Source organism: Urocitellus parryii, chromosome 3 (genome assembly GCF_045843805.1).
Source record: "Urocitellus parryii isolate mUroPar1 chromosome 3, mUroPar1.hap1, whole genome shotgun sequence".
NCBI lineage: Eukaryota > Metazoa > Chordata > Mammalia > Rodentia > Sciuridae > Urocitellus > Urocitellus parryii.
The window spans coordinates 214,190,247-214,210,411 of record NC_135533.1 but is presented as its reverse complement, the minus strand read 5'-3'; the positions used below and the strand labels follow the sequence as shown (position 1 = coordinate 214,210,411).

Here is a 20,165-nt window from a genome sequence, read left to right as displayed (position 1 = left end):
AATAACACGAGTTTTCCTGCAATGACTCAGAGACAGGGAACACACTGGAACAGAGAGTGATTCTCTCCATGAAGGGGCCACGTCCTGGGACTGGTTCTCTTGGTCCCCAGGTTATTGCAGAACGTGCTGCCATCAGGTGTCACACCCGGACATGATCTCAGAGACAGGAAACTGAGTGTCCTTCCATGGGTCCACTGGTGGGTGACCTTCCCATGGGTGAAGCAGATCACATCTCTGAGGTGCATAGGGTTGTGGCCCTCAGTGTCCAGCTGCCGTCTCAGTCACTGTGACTAACTTATATGACAAATTGATGCAAGGCACTTGTTTGCAACAGGGGATCTGTGGAGGAGGAGCATTAGTGGATGATCTGGGCTCTCAGGGAATCAAGTGATTCCAGAAGGGAGAAAGCACAGAAAACAACATGTGGTTATCACACAGGTCATGATGGAATTGATGTGGTCGGTACTTGACTGTTTTTCCCTTACACAAGTGTCATTCCCATAGACCTCTAATGCCTTTGCATCTCCGGTGCAGATAGAACTGTGCAATTTATTACATATAAGTGCTTCCTTTTCATGTGTCTCAATTCAAACCTAGTGGATGGATTCCATGTCTCCCTGTTACTCTCATCACTTTGCCTCAGAATCTCTTGCACTCTTGGGTTTGGCAGTTACTCTCTTATTTCAAATATTCCCATTACGGTGCCAGTAGAACTGAGGAATATTTTTGATGGTAATAAAATGTTTTATCTATTTTATTCTCTTATAAGTAAAGTCATTTCCATATCTCCTCTATGTCTAATGTAGGAAATAAAAGGTGGTTTTATAGAGGGGTGGATCTGTGGGTTGTAGTGGAGTGGATTTTCATTTTTGCATAGTTCCAAAGGATCTGCTAAGTAGTTGAATCAATTTACCTTCTCAATAAATATTCCTGATTTTCCAAATTATCTCTGATATTTAAATCACTCTGATAATATAAAGGATGCAAAATGGCAGTTGATTAATTTGTTTATCTCATTAAGAGGTTTAGAGTGCATTCACATATTATTGTCCATTTATTTTTCTGTCTTGTTGAAGCCAGATTTAAAATTAGGTAGTCAGTGTAGTTAGGTAAATCCGGGTCTAATATCGAATGAAATCTAAAATGGAGGCCATGCTGGGAATGACTCAGGGAAAACACAGGACAATTCATGGAATGTTAATGAAGTCCCGAAAAGGCCCTAGGCCAAAGTCCACCTCAAAGAAGTATTAATGAACAGCCCCCAACAGATTTGGAGATAGCCCATCCCAGAGAAGTGATAAGCCCATCCCAAAAGTCCTTCCTGCCCTTTTGGCCCACCTGTGTCCTACCCCTTGGGCCTTCCAACCTGCATTCCATCACCAAAACTATAAAAAGGGGAGACAACCGCACTTCCACGGATTCCACCTCTTGGGTCCCCTTCTTCCTCCTGGAGAAGTCTTTTCTGCTGTCCTTTAATAAACTTCTAATTTCTACTCTGACCTTGCCTTGGCATGCTTCTTTGGTGTTATTCTTCAACATTGGGGAAGCAAGAACTCGTCACCGGTCAACAGCGGTATCATTGTGAAGTATATATCTGTGACACATCTACTGAATTCTTCATATATCCTTAAAAAAGGCAATTTATAATTGTTCTTTATATAATTGGTATAGCCATCCTATATATGTATAGCATACATACATATTTAATATTGTCTCATTTTGCTTGTGCCTCATGGTATTCACTAGTTGGCCACAGTGTGCAGAATTCTTATGGTTTAATTGGTAAGTACCTACCCTCATGGTCTGTGCTCAGGAGGTCTCTATATTGAAACTTGTACTTTTCTCAATAAAGGATTTTTAGTTTTACCTTTTCCAATTTATGTTGAAACCACATGAAATTTATTTTTTCCTTGACACAAGATATATATCAAATTCATTTTCTTTTTCTTAGTGCCTTTGACTAAATAATCCATCTGTTTCCTGTAAGGTCAATTCAGAAATAAACTGTTCATTTACAGGTGAATGTTTCCTGGAATTTCTTTTCTAAACAATACTATTGTTGTATCTTTCCTGCTCTAATATCATACCTTTTAACGTCTGTAGACCATCAGTCAGCCAAAACTAAATTTGCTGTGGTAATAAAAAGCTCTAAACCCTTTTTTTATTCTTACTTACAAGTGTAACTTTTACAACAGGTAAATGCTTTTCTGATTATTTAAATTTGTGCCCATATTTAATAGTATAGTGATAGGAGGTGGAACTTGTTAAATTAATTAGGTTTTTCTAAAGTCATGGAGCTTCATCCTAAGATCCATGCCCTTGTAACAAGAAGATGAGAGCAGAAATTCCTGTCCTTGCTAAGAGAAATCACCACAAACAGGTAGCAGTGTGCAAACCACAAGAAGAGTCATCACCAGGGTCTGGATCATCTGTCACCTGGATCTTGGAATGTGCAACACCCAGTCCTTAGAGAAATAAATGTCCACTATTGAACCTTCCCAGGCTACGGTGTTGTGCAATAGCAGCCCCCATTGACCGAGGCTGACATCCATTCATGAGCAGAGACAAAAACAATCAATAAGAAGCCAAGAACAAATCAGATGATACAATAGCAACAGGGTAGAAGACATTCTGATGAGTGTTTCACCATTTTTATTGGTGCATTATAATAATACATAGTAGTGAGATTCATTATGCCATATTCAGACATGCACATAATATAACATGATTCAGTTCATTTCCTAGTAGTTTCCCTTTCCTTTCTTCCTTCTCCTGATCTGCTCATTCTATTCTACTGATCATCTATTTATTATTATTATTATTATTATTATTACTATTATTCATGTATTGATTTATGCCTTGGTGCGTTTGGGCCTCCTCCATGTCCTATTTCACAGGCTGTAGATAAATGGGTGAGTTTTTCATCATAGGGACCCTAGAATACCACCCCTTCATATCACAGTGATTAGTTTACAAAGGAGCAAAGGTCCTGATTCTGGACTATGATATGTGAAAGGATATTTTCTTAATAACTCCATGAGATGACTGGCTCTCTGTTGCAACAAAACCTAAGGAAAACAGAGTCTGCATTCTGTAGGAATATGACCCCTGGAACTGAACCAGGCTTTCAATGACCAGCAGGGCAGCGTTAGGGTGAAACTAACAGCAGGAGGAGTGAATAAGGGGCTTGTACTGTGTGTGGAGGTTCAGCTTGTAAAATTTAATTAACTTGGGATGATCAGCTTCATGGTGTGGGCTAACTTAGTTAATAGTGTTTTCCGTGTTTTGAGCTAGACCCATTCTCATTCATGAAATTCAAACATTCCATAATTATATCAAATTCTGCAATATATAATTTAGGCCAAATGCCTGAAAGAGGAAGCCAAGGTTAATGGGTGTGGTTTTGCTATGTAAATGACTTATTGATAACCCCTGAGCTGACCGCCATCTACTGTCATGGTTGACTGACACTGCATAGCTCCTATAATCTCTGCGGAATTACTTCAGCTCAACAGAAAATGGCAGGGTAATTATCAGCCTTGGAGACAAAGTTTAGAATATCATGAGTTATGAAACAGGAACTAAGATTGCAATCATTTGGGGAAGCCATAAATGGTCATGTACATGGGTTGAGTAGAGGCTAGTCCTCCTCCTGTACTGAGATGCTTACTTATCTCCATCCTTTGTCCTAATTCCCTGCTGTCACTCACATTCCTCTGAGAAATACCCCCAAATCTCTATAGCTAGAACCTTTGTTTATGTTTTACCTCTATGGAATCTGATCACAGAATTAAACTCAAAAAGGTTGCATGAGTTTTCAAAATTCCAAACAATTGAAGACCCCAGTCAGTTTCCAAGTCTAAGTGGAAATACCCAGGCAGAAAAGGGCCTAAGCATTGCACCCTAAGACCTTAATGGTAGAAGAGAACTCTTTGCTCAGTATCCAACTCTTTAGACACTGATTCATTTTAGAAGTAAAAGCACAAAGCACAGAGCTCATCATAAGGAAGACTTTTGAATGAGTTTCTTTAAGGCCCCCTTCATGTCCCTGTTCCTCAGGCTGTAGATAAAGGGGTTCAGCATTGGAGGGACCACAGAATACATCACAGACGCTATTGCACTCTTTCTGGATAAGTCTGTGACTGCAGAGCTAATGTACACCCCAAATCCTGTCCCATAGAACAAGGAGACCACTGAGAGATGAGATCCACACGTGGAAAAGGCTTTAGACTTTCTCCCAGATGATGGCATCTTCAGAACCGAGGACACAATTTTAACATAAGAAAAAATAATCCCCCAAAGAGGAAGACCACCCAGCAGGCTAGTCATCACATATACCAGGATGTTATTGATGAGGGTGTCAGAACAGGCCAGCTTGATCACCTGAACAAGTTCACAGAAGAAGTGGGGGATCTCCAGGTCTGTGCAGAAAGACAGCCTCAGTAGCATCAAACTTTGGAGCAGGGCATACGTAATGCTGATGGTCAAGGACAAGAGAATCAGCAGGACACACAGGCGGGGGTTCATGATGACTGTGTACCTGAGTGGATGACAGATGGCCACGTAACGGTCATAAGCCATTGCTGCCAGGAGAAAGTTTTCCAATCCAGCAAAACCTGCACCAAAGCAGACCTGGGTAAGGCAGCCTGCGTAACTGATGCTCTTGCTCTGTCTCTGGATGTTCACCAGCATCTTGGGGACCGTGGTGGAGGTGAAACAGATGTCCACAAAGGACAGGTTGGAGAGGAAGAAGTACATGGGGGTGTGGAGGTGGGGGTCAGAGCTGACAGCCAGGATGATGAGCAGGTTCCCAAGCACTGTGACCAGGTACATGGACAGGAACAGTCCAAAGATGGTGGGCTGCAGGTCTGGATCCTCTGAGAGACCCAGGAGGAGGAATTCTACTGTGCCTGCTTGGTTTTCTGAATCCGTGCTGTTGGAGAGCCTGATGGGGAAGATACAGGTGATGGGATAGATAATGGATGCACAAACCTCCTTATTAGGAAAGTTCAGTGTCTGCATCATGAGGTGCAGTAAAGGTGACAGTCTTCTCACCTCCTGCTCATAGCTCCTGTCCTTCTCACTTCCACTCTCCCAACTATCTGACTGTTCCAAGTTTATTTCGTTACTACCACCCCCATTCCTCTCTGTCCTACTAATAGGAACAAACAAGCAACTAATGTGTGGCTTTTTGCTTGACAATTCTCCAATCCTTAAATGAACAGTAGACGAATAAAGAAACAATATTACACCTAAATCAATAATAGCTTTAATCAACATTTCAACTCCATGTATGTATGATATGCCAAAATATGATCTACTGTCATGTATAATTAAAAAGGTCAAATAAAATAAATTGTAGTAGATTAAAAATAAAGATTTCAACTCATAGACACGTGGCTTTCATTCTGGCTTCAGCACTTGGTTGGTAAACAAGGAAAGTTCATGAGTTGTGCAAGAAGCATCAGACTCCTTATTTGTGTTTTAGAGAACGATTATAAAACCAAATTGGAGTATTACCAGGATGAGTAATGGGAAGTGAAGTCTTCAACAATAGTGGCTGAGATCCAGGACACTATTAGTATTTCTGTTGTGATTTGCTCTTGGCACAGACATAATTAGAACACTAGGCACAGTTCATTATAGGAGGGAAGAGAGGGGTGGAACAAATGTGGGGAGATGAAAGATAAACAGAATATCCTTATTTGATAAATGAAAACATCAGGGAAGCATCATTGAGATGCTCACCAGCAACCTGCAAGCTTGCATAGAGAGTCAGGAAGAGTGAACACCTGAACAACGCTCATGACGTTCCTGTGTGTTTCTCATGGACATGCAGTAAAGTGTCTTGAAATGAAAACAAACACAACAGCAGTGCAAGTGTTAACTGAAATAATTTAAAAACTAAAAGAGAAAACTGACTTTTCCTAACAATGCATCCAAAGAATGATAAAAATTTGAAGTCTTGAATTATCACAGATATGAAAATTTTAATTATATAAACATCTCAGGTACTCAAAAGTCAGATCAAAAAGAATAAAGAACTGGGTGTGGACCATTCAACACTTAATTAAAAGTTATTGCCATTTTTGCATTATTAGTGTTGAAAACAATAAGTAATACATATTCATTTTCCATATCCTTAATACTATGAGGATTGTACATTTGTCTTCCTCAACAGAATCACTATAGTGAAGTTGATATACATTATTCCTCTGTGCTTGAGAATAGAAGAAGTCCTGGGGAAGGAAACGGAGCAAACCATAATCCATGCATTATGTGAAAATGGACCCCACTGTTATGTATAACCACAAGGCACTAACAAGACATTTTAAAACACAAAACTTCATGTACATAACATGGACTTTTCTTATTTTGAAAAAAAAATAACATGTTTAATCACCTCTTAATTTGGGTACAATTTTCTTTAGTTCATTAACCTTAACTACTTTACTTTGTCCCAATGTCTTATTATATCACAATTTACTTTTCCCTTCTCTAACTGCTCATCATGTTTAATTATTGAAAAAAATATATATTTATACATCTCCACACAAACACACACACACATAAAATGAGCAAACTCTAAGTGAACTTAAAATAACACATTAAGAATAATGTAATTTGGGCTGGGGATGTGGCTTAAGCAGTAACGCGCTCTCCTGGCATGCACGGGGCGCTGGGTTCTATCCTCAGCACCACATAAAAATAAAAAATAAAGATGTTGTGTCCACTGAAAACTGAAAAATAAATAAATTCTCTCTCTCTCTCTCTCTCTCTCTCTCTCTCTCTCTAAAAGAAGAATAATTTAATTAAAACCTGGTTTTGCATCTGCAAAAAGAAGGAGAATGGAGTGGAACACAAAGTCTTTGTTATATTCGTGCCTCCGAGGTTACGCTGTGCTGTTCTGGTTTTTTTGTTTGTTTGTTTCTCTCTCTCTCTCTCTCTCTCTCTCTCTCTCTATATATATATATATATATATATATATATATATATATATATATATATATATTTATTGGTTGTTCAAAGCATTACAAAGCTCTTGACATATCATATTTCATACATTTGATTCAAGTGGGTTATGAACTCCCATTTTTACCCGGTATACAGATTGCAGAACCACATCAGTTACACATCCGTGTTTTTACATATTGCCATACTAGTGACTGTTGTATTCGCACCAAGATAAAGCTGAATCAATGGGATTCAGCCTTGGGATGGCCCTTGTTCTCCACCTGCTCTTCCACAGTATTTTCATGAACAGGAGGCAGCGCTGGACAAGACCTGCTCTGCCAAGGGAATTATGAGCCAGGAAGGAAAAAGTTACCAGAAGCTGGCCATAGACCTTTGTCCTTAGTAAAGTAAATGAAAGAAAAGGTTAGAGAATTCCAGAACAAATCACAACCATGGCAGGAGCAGAGTGCTGTGGGTGTGGAAGGCAGCGCTGGACCCAGGGCAGAGTGAGGTGTTAGTGGGAGGAAAGCTGCTGGGTGCTGGGGCACAAGAGGTGGCAAACCTGTGCAGAGGAGGCACAGTCAGGCGGACACCCTGCAGGTGACCTAGTTCTGCTCCTCCTCCTCAGGTCTTTACCTCACCACTGCCCCAGATGGACTGACAAAGACCTGGCCCCACAGGGACACATAAACCAGGAGGCTTCAGATTACCTGGTGCCAACAGTGAGCACTGACATGGCTCTTCCCTGCAGCAAAGGAGAAAGATGGAAGCTCTGTTCTCAGGGACACGGACACAGTGCAGCACCTGCCTCCTGTGCGGAAAGGATGCGGCTGAGCCCAGGGCCAGGGGACTACATATTCACCTGGGCCAGTGTGGAGTGGGTGGTCACAGGCAGACTGTCATCTCCCTGGCCCTTGGGACTTCAATATCCAAAGCTCCTCATTAGCCAACTCTTTTGGTCTCCTGCACAAACCCTGAGGGTGCACACCCGAGGGACGGAGAGAGAGCAGCAGTTGTGGAGATGAGGCCTTTCGCTGAATGCCGGGTACATTCCAACAGTGTGGACAATGGGGTTTCCCAATGATGGTGCTTGGGACGTTCAGGAAAGAGAGGAATGAGGGCTGATGCTCAGTGAGAGAAACTGCTCAGCACCTGGGAGAACGGAGTCGCCATCAAAGAGGACCAGAAATTGTGTGGGCACAGCACACGGGAAGGTCAACACCATGAGTCCCATATAAATGCTGATTCTAAGACGTCTATTAGGCATTCACACGAGGATGCCAAATGGACATTTGGATGTACTTTGGGAATTCTAGAGAGACACTTAGGAGACTATTTGTCTTAATATTTAATTGTCTAGTAACTGATTAGGTACTGAAAGAACCATAAAAATACCCACCTTTTAAGGCTGAGCCTATATATGGCTCTGTGAAATTTGAACTTCTTTTGCATTCCATAAGCAAAAGCTTCTAATATATTGTCCGTAATCAGAATGGACTACAACAGACATTTCACTTCCTTTTTAGAATTTTACCACTGCACTTCTGCAAGTTCAGACTAGTAGCACACATAAACACATTGCAAGTAACAATTAGAGGTCATAGATGTAAATTAAGAGTCTTAATTATCAATATTGTTACAAATTAACAGAAAATACTTTGATATGAGGACCAGGTACCTCTGTGATCGTAACTAAAAATCTCTAGGGATTGTTTGTTGCCGTAGGAAACTCAGCTTTGCTGACTGTTAGCTGCAGTCGTCAAGGATGTGAGGTTATGCAGGGAGAGATCCAGCAGTGCCCCTTTAGGAAAGAGAGTCCAGGAAACATGAACACCTGAGCACGGCGCTTCTTCATTGCTGAACTGGAGTTACGGTAAAGGCTGGGCTGTCTGATGAAGGGTGCTCAGTAATGAAAATGAATGTGATTCCCTTCTCACACCAAAGGGAAAAGTAAATTTCCATGGCTTCAGCTTCCAGTGGGAAAGGCAAGACTGCTACTGTGTTCTCAAAGTAGGCGTTTCAGTACCAACACCTCCTGAGCAGTGAGGTCCAGAAAAATGCTGTCAGAAAAATAAAATAAAGAGGGAAGTGATGGGAGGGGAGGGGAGGGAAATTGGGGATAGGAAAGATAGTAGATTGAAACAGACATTGTTACTGTATGTATATATGTGACTGCATGACCAATATGATTCTGCAACATGTACACAGAAAAAATGAGAAATTATATCCCATCTGTGTATGATATATAACAGTGCAAAAATGCATTCTACTGTCATGTATAACTAATTAAAACGCATAATTTTTTTAAAAAGTGAGTATATGAACAAAAAAATTGACAAATTAAATCAAAGCACCTTAGTATATCTACTAAATACACTAACACATATGATAAAGGAGATATATGTCTAAAGAATAAATTGTGGTGTATAAAGAAAAAATATAGAGGACTGCTATTGCAGATTACTTAAAGAATTATCAGGATAGTTCTTTAATTTTTAAAAAGATAAAAAGCTCAATGGAAACATAATACATAGTTTTCACAAGACAGAAAATAAGTTCACTTCTATGTGATGAGACGTTGATTCCCTTTGTAAGAGAAATTTAAATTAATTAAATTATACTGAACACCCTTTAGATTGTCAGACTAAGTAAAAACATTTGCAGAATGGTGTGGAAGGCCAGGAATATCTGCTTTGTAAGTAAAATGGCTCAACACTTTGAAAAAACCTTTAGAACTAACCAAAGGTGAATAGTTACTATTACAGCCAAAATAGGTTCACCCCAAGTTTATAAATCTTTTTTTTCTTCACACACTAGAGGAGATTCAAACAACTTGATTCACAGTAGCAGAAAAATATATGCTAATATTTCAACACCACAGTGTCTCTGATTTTTAATGTCAGGATACATAAATAGGGAGTTTGAAAATGAATGGATAACCACGAAACCCAACATGATTGATTCTGCAAAGCAGGGTGGTGGCAACCATGAGGCATGGATTTCATTTATCAGATTTCAGCTTTAACAAGGTCAAAAGGAAGCACTTATATAATAATAGTACAAGAATCTCTAAAGCAGTGATTACAATGCACCATAATCTTATGAAAATGAATTTTTTTGTAGGACAAAATGATCAGCTACTGGCTGCACCTCTACCCCAACTTCAAACACCCAGGGTTTCCCCCAGGTCAGACAGCTCTTTGCTGGACCATAATTATTTTATTCTTAAAATTTTCAAAGAAGCTTCTAATATATTCTCTTTCATCACTGCTGATGGCCAAAAATACAGACTTAGCTGTTACTCCCTGCTCACTATTTCATCATTGCCGCTTTCAATTCCATCCAAATAGTTTCAGTTTTTTTTTTTCCTTCACCTTAGATGAATTTAAGGAACGATTACGGCTTGTTGATTCTAATAGAGAAACAATTAGAAAATCCATACGAGGCAGGACCATGCAGCTGCGCCCAGACACTCTGCCCACTGGATGGGATTTCATCAGTCATTGGACAGGTGGAGGTGGAGCTCCGTGTTAGTTTTCTTTTTAAAACAGCTTCCCTTAGAATCCATTGCTCTACAGGAGGACTTGCGTTTCCATAAGAGTCCATGCTGCTTATTCAGCTGCTAGAGGAGGAAGGAGAGAAGCCCAGCAGAGAGGAGGAGCAGGGAGCCAAGGAGTCCTGGCGCAGCCCTGCCCAGCCAGGAGGCAGCACCTGAGCCTCCTCCCTCAGATGAGCCATCCTCACCAGGGTTCCACTGCCTCATTGGGCCAGCCTACATTTCCTGAAAGGACACCTTCTGTCATCAATATCCAGCTGAGACGTTGAACAACCAGCCTCTTGAATCCAGCCAGGGAAATAAAGTCAAATATTTAATATTTTGCATAGATTATGTATCTATTGAATATGTTATGTAATTCAATTTAATTCTGATGTTTTAAAATATGCCTCAGCCAAAAAAAAATGGTGGTACTCATTAAAGTTTTCTTCTTATTTTTCTACATGACCATCATTCCCAGTAGACATTTCAGCACATTGATATTTGCATTTATCACACTAGGAAGGTTCTCTTTCTTTTGTCTTTCCTCAAGTGCCCTGACACATCCTTTCCTATCAAGGAATATAGAGTGCTACCATTGATACTCCATAAGAATAAAAAAAAGAGACAAATATTAGGGTCCTATAGGCCAACATGGTGCTGGTTGCCTTTGAATTATATGTTTCTCAATATGAAACATCCCCCAAGTTCTTTCCAGGTTCATTGAAGTATAATTGAATAAAATCCATATAGATTCAAATGTTCAAAGTGACGATTGGAGGTAGGTATACATTACCAAATGAAAACCCCAATCTGGTGAGTTAAAATATCAATCACACAGTTCCGGTGGTAGAAATAGAACATCCAGCTTCTCTTGAATTGAGTCTCTGTTCCATTCACCAAGCATGTGGTGGAGGCTGGATAAAGTTAAGAGTCTTGATGTCAACATCCTACCAAAAGGCAAATGCTGTCTCAGCATCTTCTGCCTCTCCCTGTGGACAAAGGCCATTGTACCACAGGGACACTCCTGAAAGGACCCTGACTGTCTTGTAAGTGTGAGTTTCTTATAAGTGTGCATTTTAGGGAAGTGTTTCTATTTTCATGTGTTCTTGGATGTCTCTGTATTTCACTTAGTCCTCCTATTGAGCTGATGGTCTTTTCTTTAAAATCAATAATGCCACCTGTCATCTTAAGGGAAGAACTCCCTGAAAATGAGAGAGAAGGTCACACTTGGAGTTGCCCGGCTTCCCTTAGAATCCATCGCTCTACAGGAGGACTTGCATTTCCATGGGGAGGCCTTATAACCTTCAATGGAGGCAGCACTTTGAGGTTTTCTCAGGTCCACCGTAATGGATGCAGCCCATCAGCTACAAGAAATGTCATGTATAGAGATGAAGGTTTTTTAGAATATATTTAAGAAACATGAGTTCTTGAGACTGGGTTCTGCTGTGCTGGCCAGGCTGGCCTCCAAGCTGCCATCCTCCTGCCCTAGCCTGTCCAGTAGCTGGGATCACCTGCATGTAGCATGGCAGCTGGCTGAGGTGGACACACTGTGAAGGCAAGGAAAAGACAAGAAGCTTTGGTCAGGAAGAAAATATCACAATGATAAAGGAAAGTTATGAGATCTGAGTGATCATTGTACAGTGCTGGTTCTGTACTGTCCAGAGGTATTGAGAGAGCTTGGTCCAGAATGAACTCAGCCTCGAGAATATCAGAGCTCAAACCCAGCCTGGGCCAAGCACTCACTGTGAATCCCACATCCATGACATAACCTCACCTTACCTAGCTGTCCTCGTGAGTACACAGGGATGCCCATAAGAACTAACCCATCTGCAGTTGGAAAAGACTTCTGGGTGATTCTAAAGTAAGCCAAGTTAGGGAAGCATCACTTTAGGAGACGGATTTCAAAACTGCATTCATGACATTTCTAAGGCAGGGGTGATTCTGACTGAATAGCATGTATTTGAGCTTGTTTTCCATCTAAGCATTTAGCACAGCACATGAAACAGAGTTGGTGTTCAGTTAAAAATATGTTTTATAAAGGGAGTGGAGGCAAAGGAGGAGCAAGTGAAGAAGGACTGAGAGAGGACAGGGGAAAACATCAGAATATTCACTGGATTCCACAACCAGCCACAAGAAAGGTTTTGTGTATAATGAACGGGTTCTCAACACTCAGCACACATCCCAGCCATCAGAGGCCTGGCTGAAGCACAGACCGCTGGTCCTCTAGCCCAGAGTGGCTCTGCATTTCTATCATCAACTCAATGAAGCTGCAGTTATACAAACATTTTCTCATCTTTTCACCCCCAACTTTTCCATCAGAATCTTCAACTACATGGAACCCAGAAACCACACAGCTGTTTCAGAATTCCTTCTCCTGGGACTGACAGATGACCCAGCCCTGCAGCCCCTCCTCTTCAGTCTATTCCTGTCCACGTACCTAGTCACCATCCTGGGGAACCTGCTCATCATCCTGGCTGTCAGCTCTGACCCTTCCCTCCACACCCCCATGTACTTCTTCCTTTGCAGTCTCTCCTTTAATGACATTGGCTTCAGTACAAGCACCATCCCAAAGGTGCTGTCAAATATCCACACCCAGGACCAGAGCATCACCTACGCAGCCTGCCTCTCCCAGGTCTGCTTTGTCATAGTTTTTGCTGTCTTGGAAAAGTTTCTCCTTGCAGTGATGGCCTATGACCGCTATGTGGCCATTTGCCACCCCCTGAGTTATATAACCATAATGAACCACACCCTCTGTGTCTTCCTGGTCCTGATATCTCTGTCCATCAGCATCTTTCTCTGAGTTAGTATCTTACGTCTTCAATAAACTAACAAACCCACTCCTAAAATTAATTCACAATCTCCAAGCCCTCCTTTCATGAACTGTAAGCATATTACATACTATTCCATGTCGGTTGCAAAGAATATTTTAGAGAGAGGTGATGTTTTAAAAAAGATCAACTTTTACTGAGTCATAGCTAGAACAATTCCTTTTGTGGGGTAGGTATTCATTTTCTGTATTATCACTTTTTATGCAGGAAGAGGTAGATATCCTTAAAATAAAATTTATTTTAGTGGGTTTTTTTTCCTCACATGGTTTTTATTTAATATTGCCTCTTAGGAGAAGATTGTAAATGCAGTAGAGAGGAAGGGTGTGTCTCCGTGAGATGGGCTGTAAGGTTAGGTATGAGAAGGAAGAGGTGGCAGCCCGTGGTATCTCAGCTCAGAGAAAACCCAGAGGAACTTGTCAACCATCATTTCCTCAGTCATCGTCCTGACCAAGAGGACATGACTCTCACCGCAGGTGAATCCCTGCTGAGCTAGCTGTATTGATGGGATGCTAGAGATGACCTCCACTGTGACCTTCACCCAGGCACTCCAGTGACTTGGCTCAGTGTCCCCCGCCTTCCCTTGCAGTGCTCCTCCTCTTCCTCATCCGGCCGCTGCACAAGCATCTGGAAACTGTAGGTTAGGACCCACTAACAAACTCCAGCTGTTTTCTCCTCTTTTCTCAAATCCCTGCATATTTCATCTTTCCTCTAATTCCTGTGTTTTGGAAAAAAACACACGTGCTACATTAATGACAGTGATGTAATCATAGTTAAAATGTTGAGACCACCTTATCAAAATACGTGTCACCACTGAGATTTCAGGGAGCACATTCTCTGCTCCTGAACGTGGCTCCTATTTTGACCACCTCTGTGGACGGGGAATTGAAGACCTTGATGACCAGGGGGGTCTCTGTGGCTGTTCTCAGGTGGACGTTTTCAGAAGGCTCATAACAGAATCCAACTGGCACTTCAGTGGTCCTATCACAGCACTGGTGCTCAGAGGTCCCCTCATGTGATGGTAGTTGGCACATTCCAACATCCCGAGAGTTTCTTTATACAAACCCCCTGTGGGGCAGTGGGAAAGCCCAGTGTTAGAGTGCGTGCATGTGTAGGCCTGGGTCAGTCTCAGCACTCAAAGGGAGGTGGGGATGGGGATCTCTCTCCCTGGTCCTCTCGAGTGTCCACCTTTTGTCACCTGCTAGGTCCCATCCATTGAAACCTTGGTCACCAGCCTTCAACACTACAGGCAGTGGTGGCACCATTCAGAGGTGGGTGCAGTGGAAGGCAGGTAGGCTACTGGAGAGTGGAACCCCAGACCCTCCTCTCTGTCTTCATTTCCTGGCCGCCTCCTCTGCTACATACTCCCTCCATCATGTAGGGCCTTGTTCAGGTCCCAGAGTGACAGAGGAGGAGACAATGAAGGGAAACATCCAAAGTCTTAACAAAACCAAACCTTTCCACCTTTTATGTTGATTCATCTAAAAATGTTCATTCAGCAAGAGAAATCTGAATAACACAAGATCTTATCTATATATAGTTATTTGAGGTAGTCTCACGTCTAAAGGACCGGTCATTTAAAAAAATTAGTTGTAGATGGACACAATACTTCTATTTATCTTCATGTGGTGCTGAGGATCAAACCCAGGGCCTCACACATGCTAGGCAAATGCTCTACCACTGAGCCCCAACCCCAGCCCTACAGGACAGATCTTTACACAAAAAAATTAGAATGAGGCTCCCTGAAACAGTCAGTTAAATAGGCATCCCTTTGTTTGAGACTGAAAAGGAGCCCTGGGATTCTTTAGAGAGATGTCACATGTTATGTGATCAGGGCCCTTGCCACACAGCTGTGCAGAGAATTGAGTGGGGCAAACATGGCCTCAGGGGTCAGGAATCAGCCACCCTGAACCCCTCAGTTCTGCAGAGTTGGTTTTCACGGATGTGCCCTCTTGGGATCAGAATGTCAGTAAAATATCTAGTCTAATGAGGAGCTCCGGGTAGAGAGCCCCAGGGACACAGAGACTGCAGGAGTCCTCCTGGGACCACTCCTTCAGCAGCCCTGCCCCAGCCAGGAAGCAGCACCTGGGCCTCCTCCCAGAGTCGAGCCTTCCTCAGGATCCTCCGACTCACTACGTCTGCTGCCTTTCCTGAGGACACGTCCTCCACCTGCAGTCTCCAGGTGAGGTGTGGAACGACATTCCTCATGAAGCCAACTAGACCTCAAATGACCCTCAGTTAGGGCTTTGGAAGAGCAATTCAGGTTCACCTAATTCATGGATGACTGCATTCATTTTATCTCCTGTTTCAGCAGAGGCCAGGTGGAATGAACCCTGGTCTCACTGAGGTCTCCTTATTTTCCTACTTGACTCTCTTAGCCAGAGGGAGTTTCAGCACATTAACCCTCCCTGATGTTTGCATTGATCATGCTAGAGATGATCTCTTATGGTTCTCTTTTTTCATTTGTCATTACACTGCTTCTTTCTGAAAACTGAACAGCATTTCATGTGATGGTTCATGACAGTGATAAAAGAAACCAACAGGAATTGTGAGTATCACGGTAACTATTTGGAAAGTTACTGTACTGGGTACTTTTGATTTATTAATTCCTCATTGTGAAACATTCCCACATATTTTTACAACTTTATTATGATTGGATAAAAATCATATGCATACTATGTGCACACTGGGATGTTGGGAAATACCATGTACTACAAAATAGTGACCATAATCAAGTTAATAAACCATGTGGTTCCCAGATGGGGTGGGTCAGGGTCACAATCAGATTCTGTTAGTCCACTATTACAACAGGTCTAAATGGTGTCATGGAAACCTCTGTCTCCCCTTGGAGACAAGGTCTTGGTGTACGGGGACACTCCTAATAGGACTCAAATTATCTGATAGCTTTGAGTACCTTGTACTTTCTGACTATCAGGGATTTTAAATTTTTTATATCTTTTTTATATGCCTGCACATTTCAATTTCTCTCTTTTATTCAATTTTTCTCAATTAAACTCACATTTTAAAAAAATCATCAAAATTTGTCAAGGCCAGGGTTGAACTCCTTTGACATGAGATAGAGAATCTCCTAGACAGAGTCGCTCAGTACCCTTCAGATGTAATTGCTAAGGGGGTGACCTATGTTTCCAAGGGGGATCTCCTAAGCTTCAAGTATAGAAGCAACTTGTTTAATCTTTGCTCAGGTCCATCTGGATGGATACAATTACTATGATTAATTTCCTGGGTAAGATGGACATACACTTTTTAATAGATTAAAGAAAAAAGTTTTTAGATAGTATCTTGGAGTGTTGCCCAGGATGACCTCAAATTCATGATTTCTGCTGCCTCCTGAGTAGCAGGGATTCCAGACATGCATCATTTCACACCTGACTCCAATAGATACATTTTCAAGGCAAGGACAAGACTAAGAGGCTTTGATCGGGAGGAAGATATTAGAATTGCAAAGCCCAGTGATGAGATCGGAGTGATTGCTGAGGAATGCCAGCTCTGTGCCATGCAGAGGCATTTGCAGAGACTGGTAAGGAGTCAACCCAGCAGTCAGAATATGGAGCCCCAACCCCGTTCTGACCAGCAAGCACCGTGGATCCCACACCCATGATGGAAGCTCACCTCACCTGCGTGTCCTCATATGTAAATGGGGTCGTAGTCAACTGCACACCTGCAGGTCTGTAAGTCTCTCAGAGGATTCTGAAGGAAGCCAAAGGTACAAAGCTTCCTTCTCATCTTGAGTGTGAAGGCCTGGGATACCTGACTGCAAAGCACCCTGTGCTTCTTGCTCAGCACTTAGCACAAGACAGGACACCCGATGGTGCTCCATAAAAATGATGGCAATCAAGGAAGTTGAGGGGAAAGGACGATGAGTGTGCAGCACCAGGGAGGAAGGAGAGGGGAAAACTTCTGAGGATTGGCTTGAGCTCAAAGTGCCCATGAAGACTCCCTGTTCTAACTTACCCTCAAAACTGAGCACGCATGAAAGCCATGCAGAGGGTCTGTTGGAACACAGGCTCCTGGTCCTCATTATCAGAGGGTATCGGCAGCAAGACTAGTGTGGGGGCCAAGACTTTGTGTTTCTATCATCTTCCCTAAAGCTGCTGTTGGCCATTCATTCATGGTGTGTCACCCCATCTTTTCCATCAGAGCCATCAACACCATGGAACCCATAAACCACACAGCGGCTTCAGAATTCCTTCTCCTGGGACTGACAGAGGATCCAGCCCTGCAGCCCTTCATCTTCAGCCTGTTCCTGTCCATGTACCTGGTCACCATCCTGGGGAACCTGCTCATCATCCTGGCCATCAGCTCTGACCCCCGCCTCCACACCCCCATGTACTTCTTCCTCTGCAGCCTCTCCTGCACGGACATTGGCTATACAACATGCACCATCCCACAGATGCTGGTCAACATCCAAATGCAGGACCAGACCATCACCCACGCACGCTGCCTCACCCAGGTTGGTTTTGTCATAATTTTTGCACTTGTGGAAAGTTTTCTGCTTGCGGTGATGGCCTATGACCGCTATGTGGCCATTTGTCACCCCTTGAGGTACGCAGTCATCATGAACCCCCGCCTGTGTGTCCTGCTGGTCCTGGTCTCCCTGCTCGTTAGTGTGGCTGACGCCCTCCTCCACACACTGCTCTTGCTGCGGCTGTCCTTCTGCACACGCCTGGAGATGCCCCACTTCTTCTGTGAACTTGCTCATGTCATTGAGCTCTCCTGTTCTGACACCCTCACTGATAACATCACAGTATTTGTTGCAGCATGTATCTTTGCTGGTGTTCCTCTCTGCGGGATCATTTTCTCTTACGTTCACATTGTGTCCTCTGTCTTGAGAATGCCTTCATCAGAAGGAAAGCATAAAGCCTTTTCCACCTGTGGGTCTCACCTGTGTGTTGTCTCTTTGTTCTATGGGACATCTTTTGGGGTGTACATTAGCTCTGCAGTGACTGACTCCCCCAAGAATTCTGCAGTAGCTTCAGTGATGTATGCTATTGTCCCTCAAATGCTGAACCCCTTTATCTACAGTCTCAGGAATAGGGACATGAAGCAGGCCTTGAGGAAACTCTTGGGTAGGACCGTTTCTCTGCTATGATGCATCATTGGCATGGACCTGGCTTTCTAGAGTAAGATAAAGGGAACTTTGGAACCAGAATCCCTGACTCTTCTGTCACGATATTTTTTTCTAAACTGATGAGACCATCTAATGTCCATGTGCATTATAACTTGGTTTAAAACCTGATTTTTCTTTTTATCTCATTTGTAATATTTGACACATGATTTCCATTCTTCAAGCACAATTTCTTTCCTTGAGTTTCATACAAGAGGAGGCTGAAGGAGGGATTCTGGCTTCAGACACTTTGCTCTGGCACACTTAGAAAAAGTCCCTCAAAATGTCACATCCATACCCTAGCCCTCCTCACTTGTTAATAGAACCTATGTGATAAGAGGTTGAATGAATTCATATAATTTTTTTTTTGCAGAGAATGATGTCATCACAGATTATTTTCCTGGGGCCTTAAGTGTAATTTTACATAATCTTATAAGGAAAGCAAGTACACATTTGTTTAGAAAGCTTATTTTGTGTGACTCTAATGAATAGTTATCATTCATGTATACACACCTGCCCCATTTATTACATCAATTTGTTCCTTTTGACCTTGACATGGTTTCAAGGTCAGGACTGATTTCTGGGTCCTGGTTGTCATTCACCACTGAACATCTGAAAGTCTGTCATGTTGTTGGGTTTAGCAGGTGCACATTCATTTTCTGCCCTATTTTTGCATGATGTAGGGTAGCAATAAAACAGAGAGTCTCTCTGATATTGAGAAAAGTCAGTCATTTTTTATTCTTGTGCACAAAGCCGATGGCACATTCTCTTTCACATTTCTTGGAGGAAATGTAAGATAGCTCTACTCTTGTGGCGGGTTGAGTGGCTGCGAGGGTGTAACTCCATCCAGGTTGCTTACATGGTGAAATTAACTTGCCTGCCCATCAGATGACCCTGGTGTTCCACATCATCAGGAAATACTTTCCTTTATCTAAAGGATCTGGTGACATGGAATAATGTTTTCCTAATTTGCATTCCTCCTTTTATAAGGTGGAGTATCTTTTCAAACATTATTTGAGTGACTCCCTTTTCCCCTTTTCTGAAAGTATGTATTTGAGATATTTCTATTGAGGTGTTTGTCTTTGTGCTAACATGCAAAAGTGGTTTATTACCTGGAAAGCCAATCCTTTTTAGTTATTACATTTGCCAATTTACTATTTTAAGGTTACAGTGAATACACACAAGTGGTTAATTGTAATATATATTAACATGTGCATATATTCCCCAATAACTTGAGCTCAATATATGTTGATGTTAGATGCTGTTCTTAATTGAGTCCAAAGGATTTAAGTGTTTTGTCTTTTAGTACAGAGGCATGAAACCCCCTGAAATTTATTTTTGCATTGGAGACGTCACAGAAATCCCTATTCCTTTTTAACTATAATTTGGTAATAAATAACCTTTTATTCCTGAGCTGTTATTTCTCTGGACTCTCTTGTCTAAACAATTGATTCTCTGCACCTCTCCCAGAAATAGCTTATGTCTTCTGTTGACATTATTGTAGCTCCATAAATTATGTGGCTGCAGATAGCAATCCCCAACCCTGTTTATTACAACCACAAAGGTTCCTTTTCCATAAGTTACATCTTTTATGCTCATTTGGAATTTCCTACAAAATACTGATAAGAAACATGCATTCCTGAAATCTGCGACATGTAGTACTTGGAAAGTATACATATTGAAGCTAAGACCATGAAATTGAAAAGGCTGGGAGGAAACCTCT

General features: G+C 42.0%; 2 protein-coding genes across 2 annotated transcripts; one reads left to right on the top strand and one right to left on the bottom strand.

Moving 5' to 3' along the window:
• Positions 1 to 3,999: 3,999 nt before the first annotated feature.
• LOC113198988 (olfactory receptor 7G3-like) lies at positions 4,000 to 5,022 on the bottom strand. The gene has a single exon (XM_026411870.2). The coding sequence runs from the start codon at positions 5,020 to 5,022 to the stop codon at positions 4,000 to 4,002; it is 1,023 nt and encodes a 340-aa protein (XP_026267655.2).
• Positions 5,023 to 12,824: 7,802 nt separating this feature from the next.
• LOC113198959 (olfactory receptor 7G2-like) lies at positions 12,825 to 18,427 on the top strand. The gene is made up of 2 exons (XM_026411844.2): positions 12,825 to 13,159; positions 17,824 to 18,427. The coding sequence occupies exons 1-2, from the start codon at positions 12,825 to 12,827 to the stop codon at positions 18,425 to 18,427; spliced, it is 939 nt and encodes a 312-aa protein (XP_026267629.2).
• The last annotated feature ends 1,738 nt before the right edge of the window (positions 18,428 to 20,165 follow it).

What these genes read in the sequence shown, in the direction of transcription:
- LOC113198959 (XM_026411844.2), top strand. Translation starts at nt 12,825, where the DNA reads ATGGAACCCAGAAACCACACAGCTGTTTCAGAATTCCTTCTCCTGGGA. An exon ending in GTTTTTGCTGTCTTGGAAAA is followed by an intron (nt 13,160 to 17,823) that starts GTTTCTCCTTGC and finishes ACTTGTGGAAAG; the next exon opens with TTTTCTGCTTGCGGTGATGG.
- LOC113198988 (XM_026411870.2), bottom strand. Translation starts at nt 5,022, where the DNA reads ATGCAGACACTGAACTTTCCTAATAAGGAGGTTTGTGCATCCATTATC.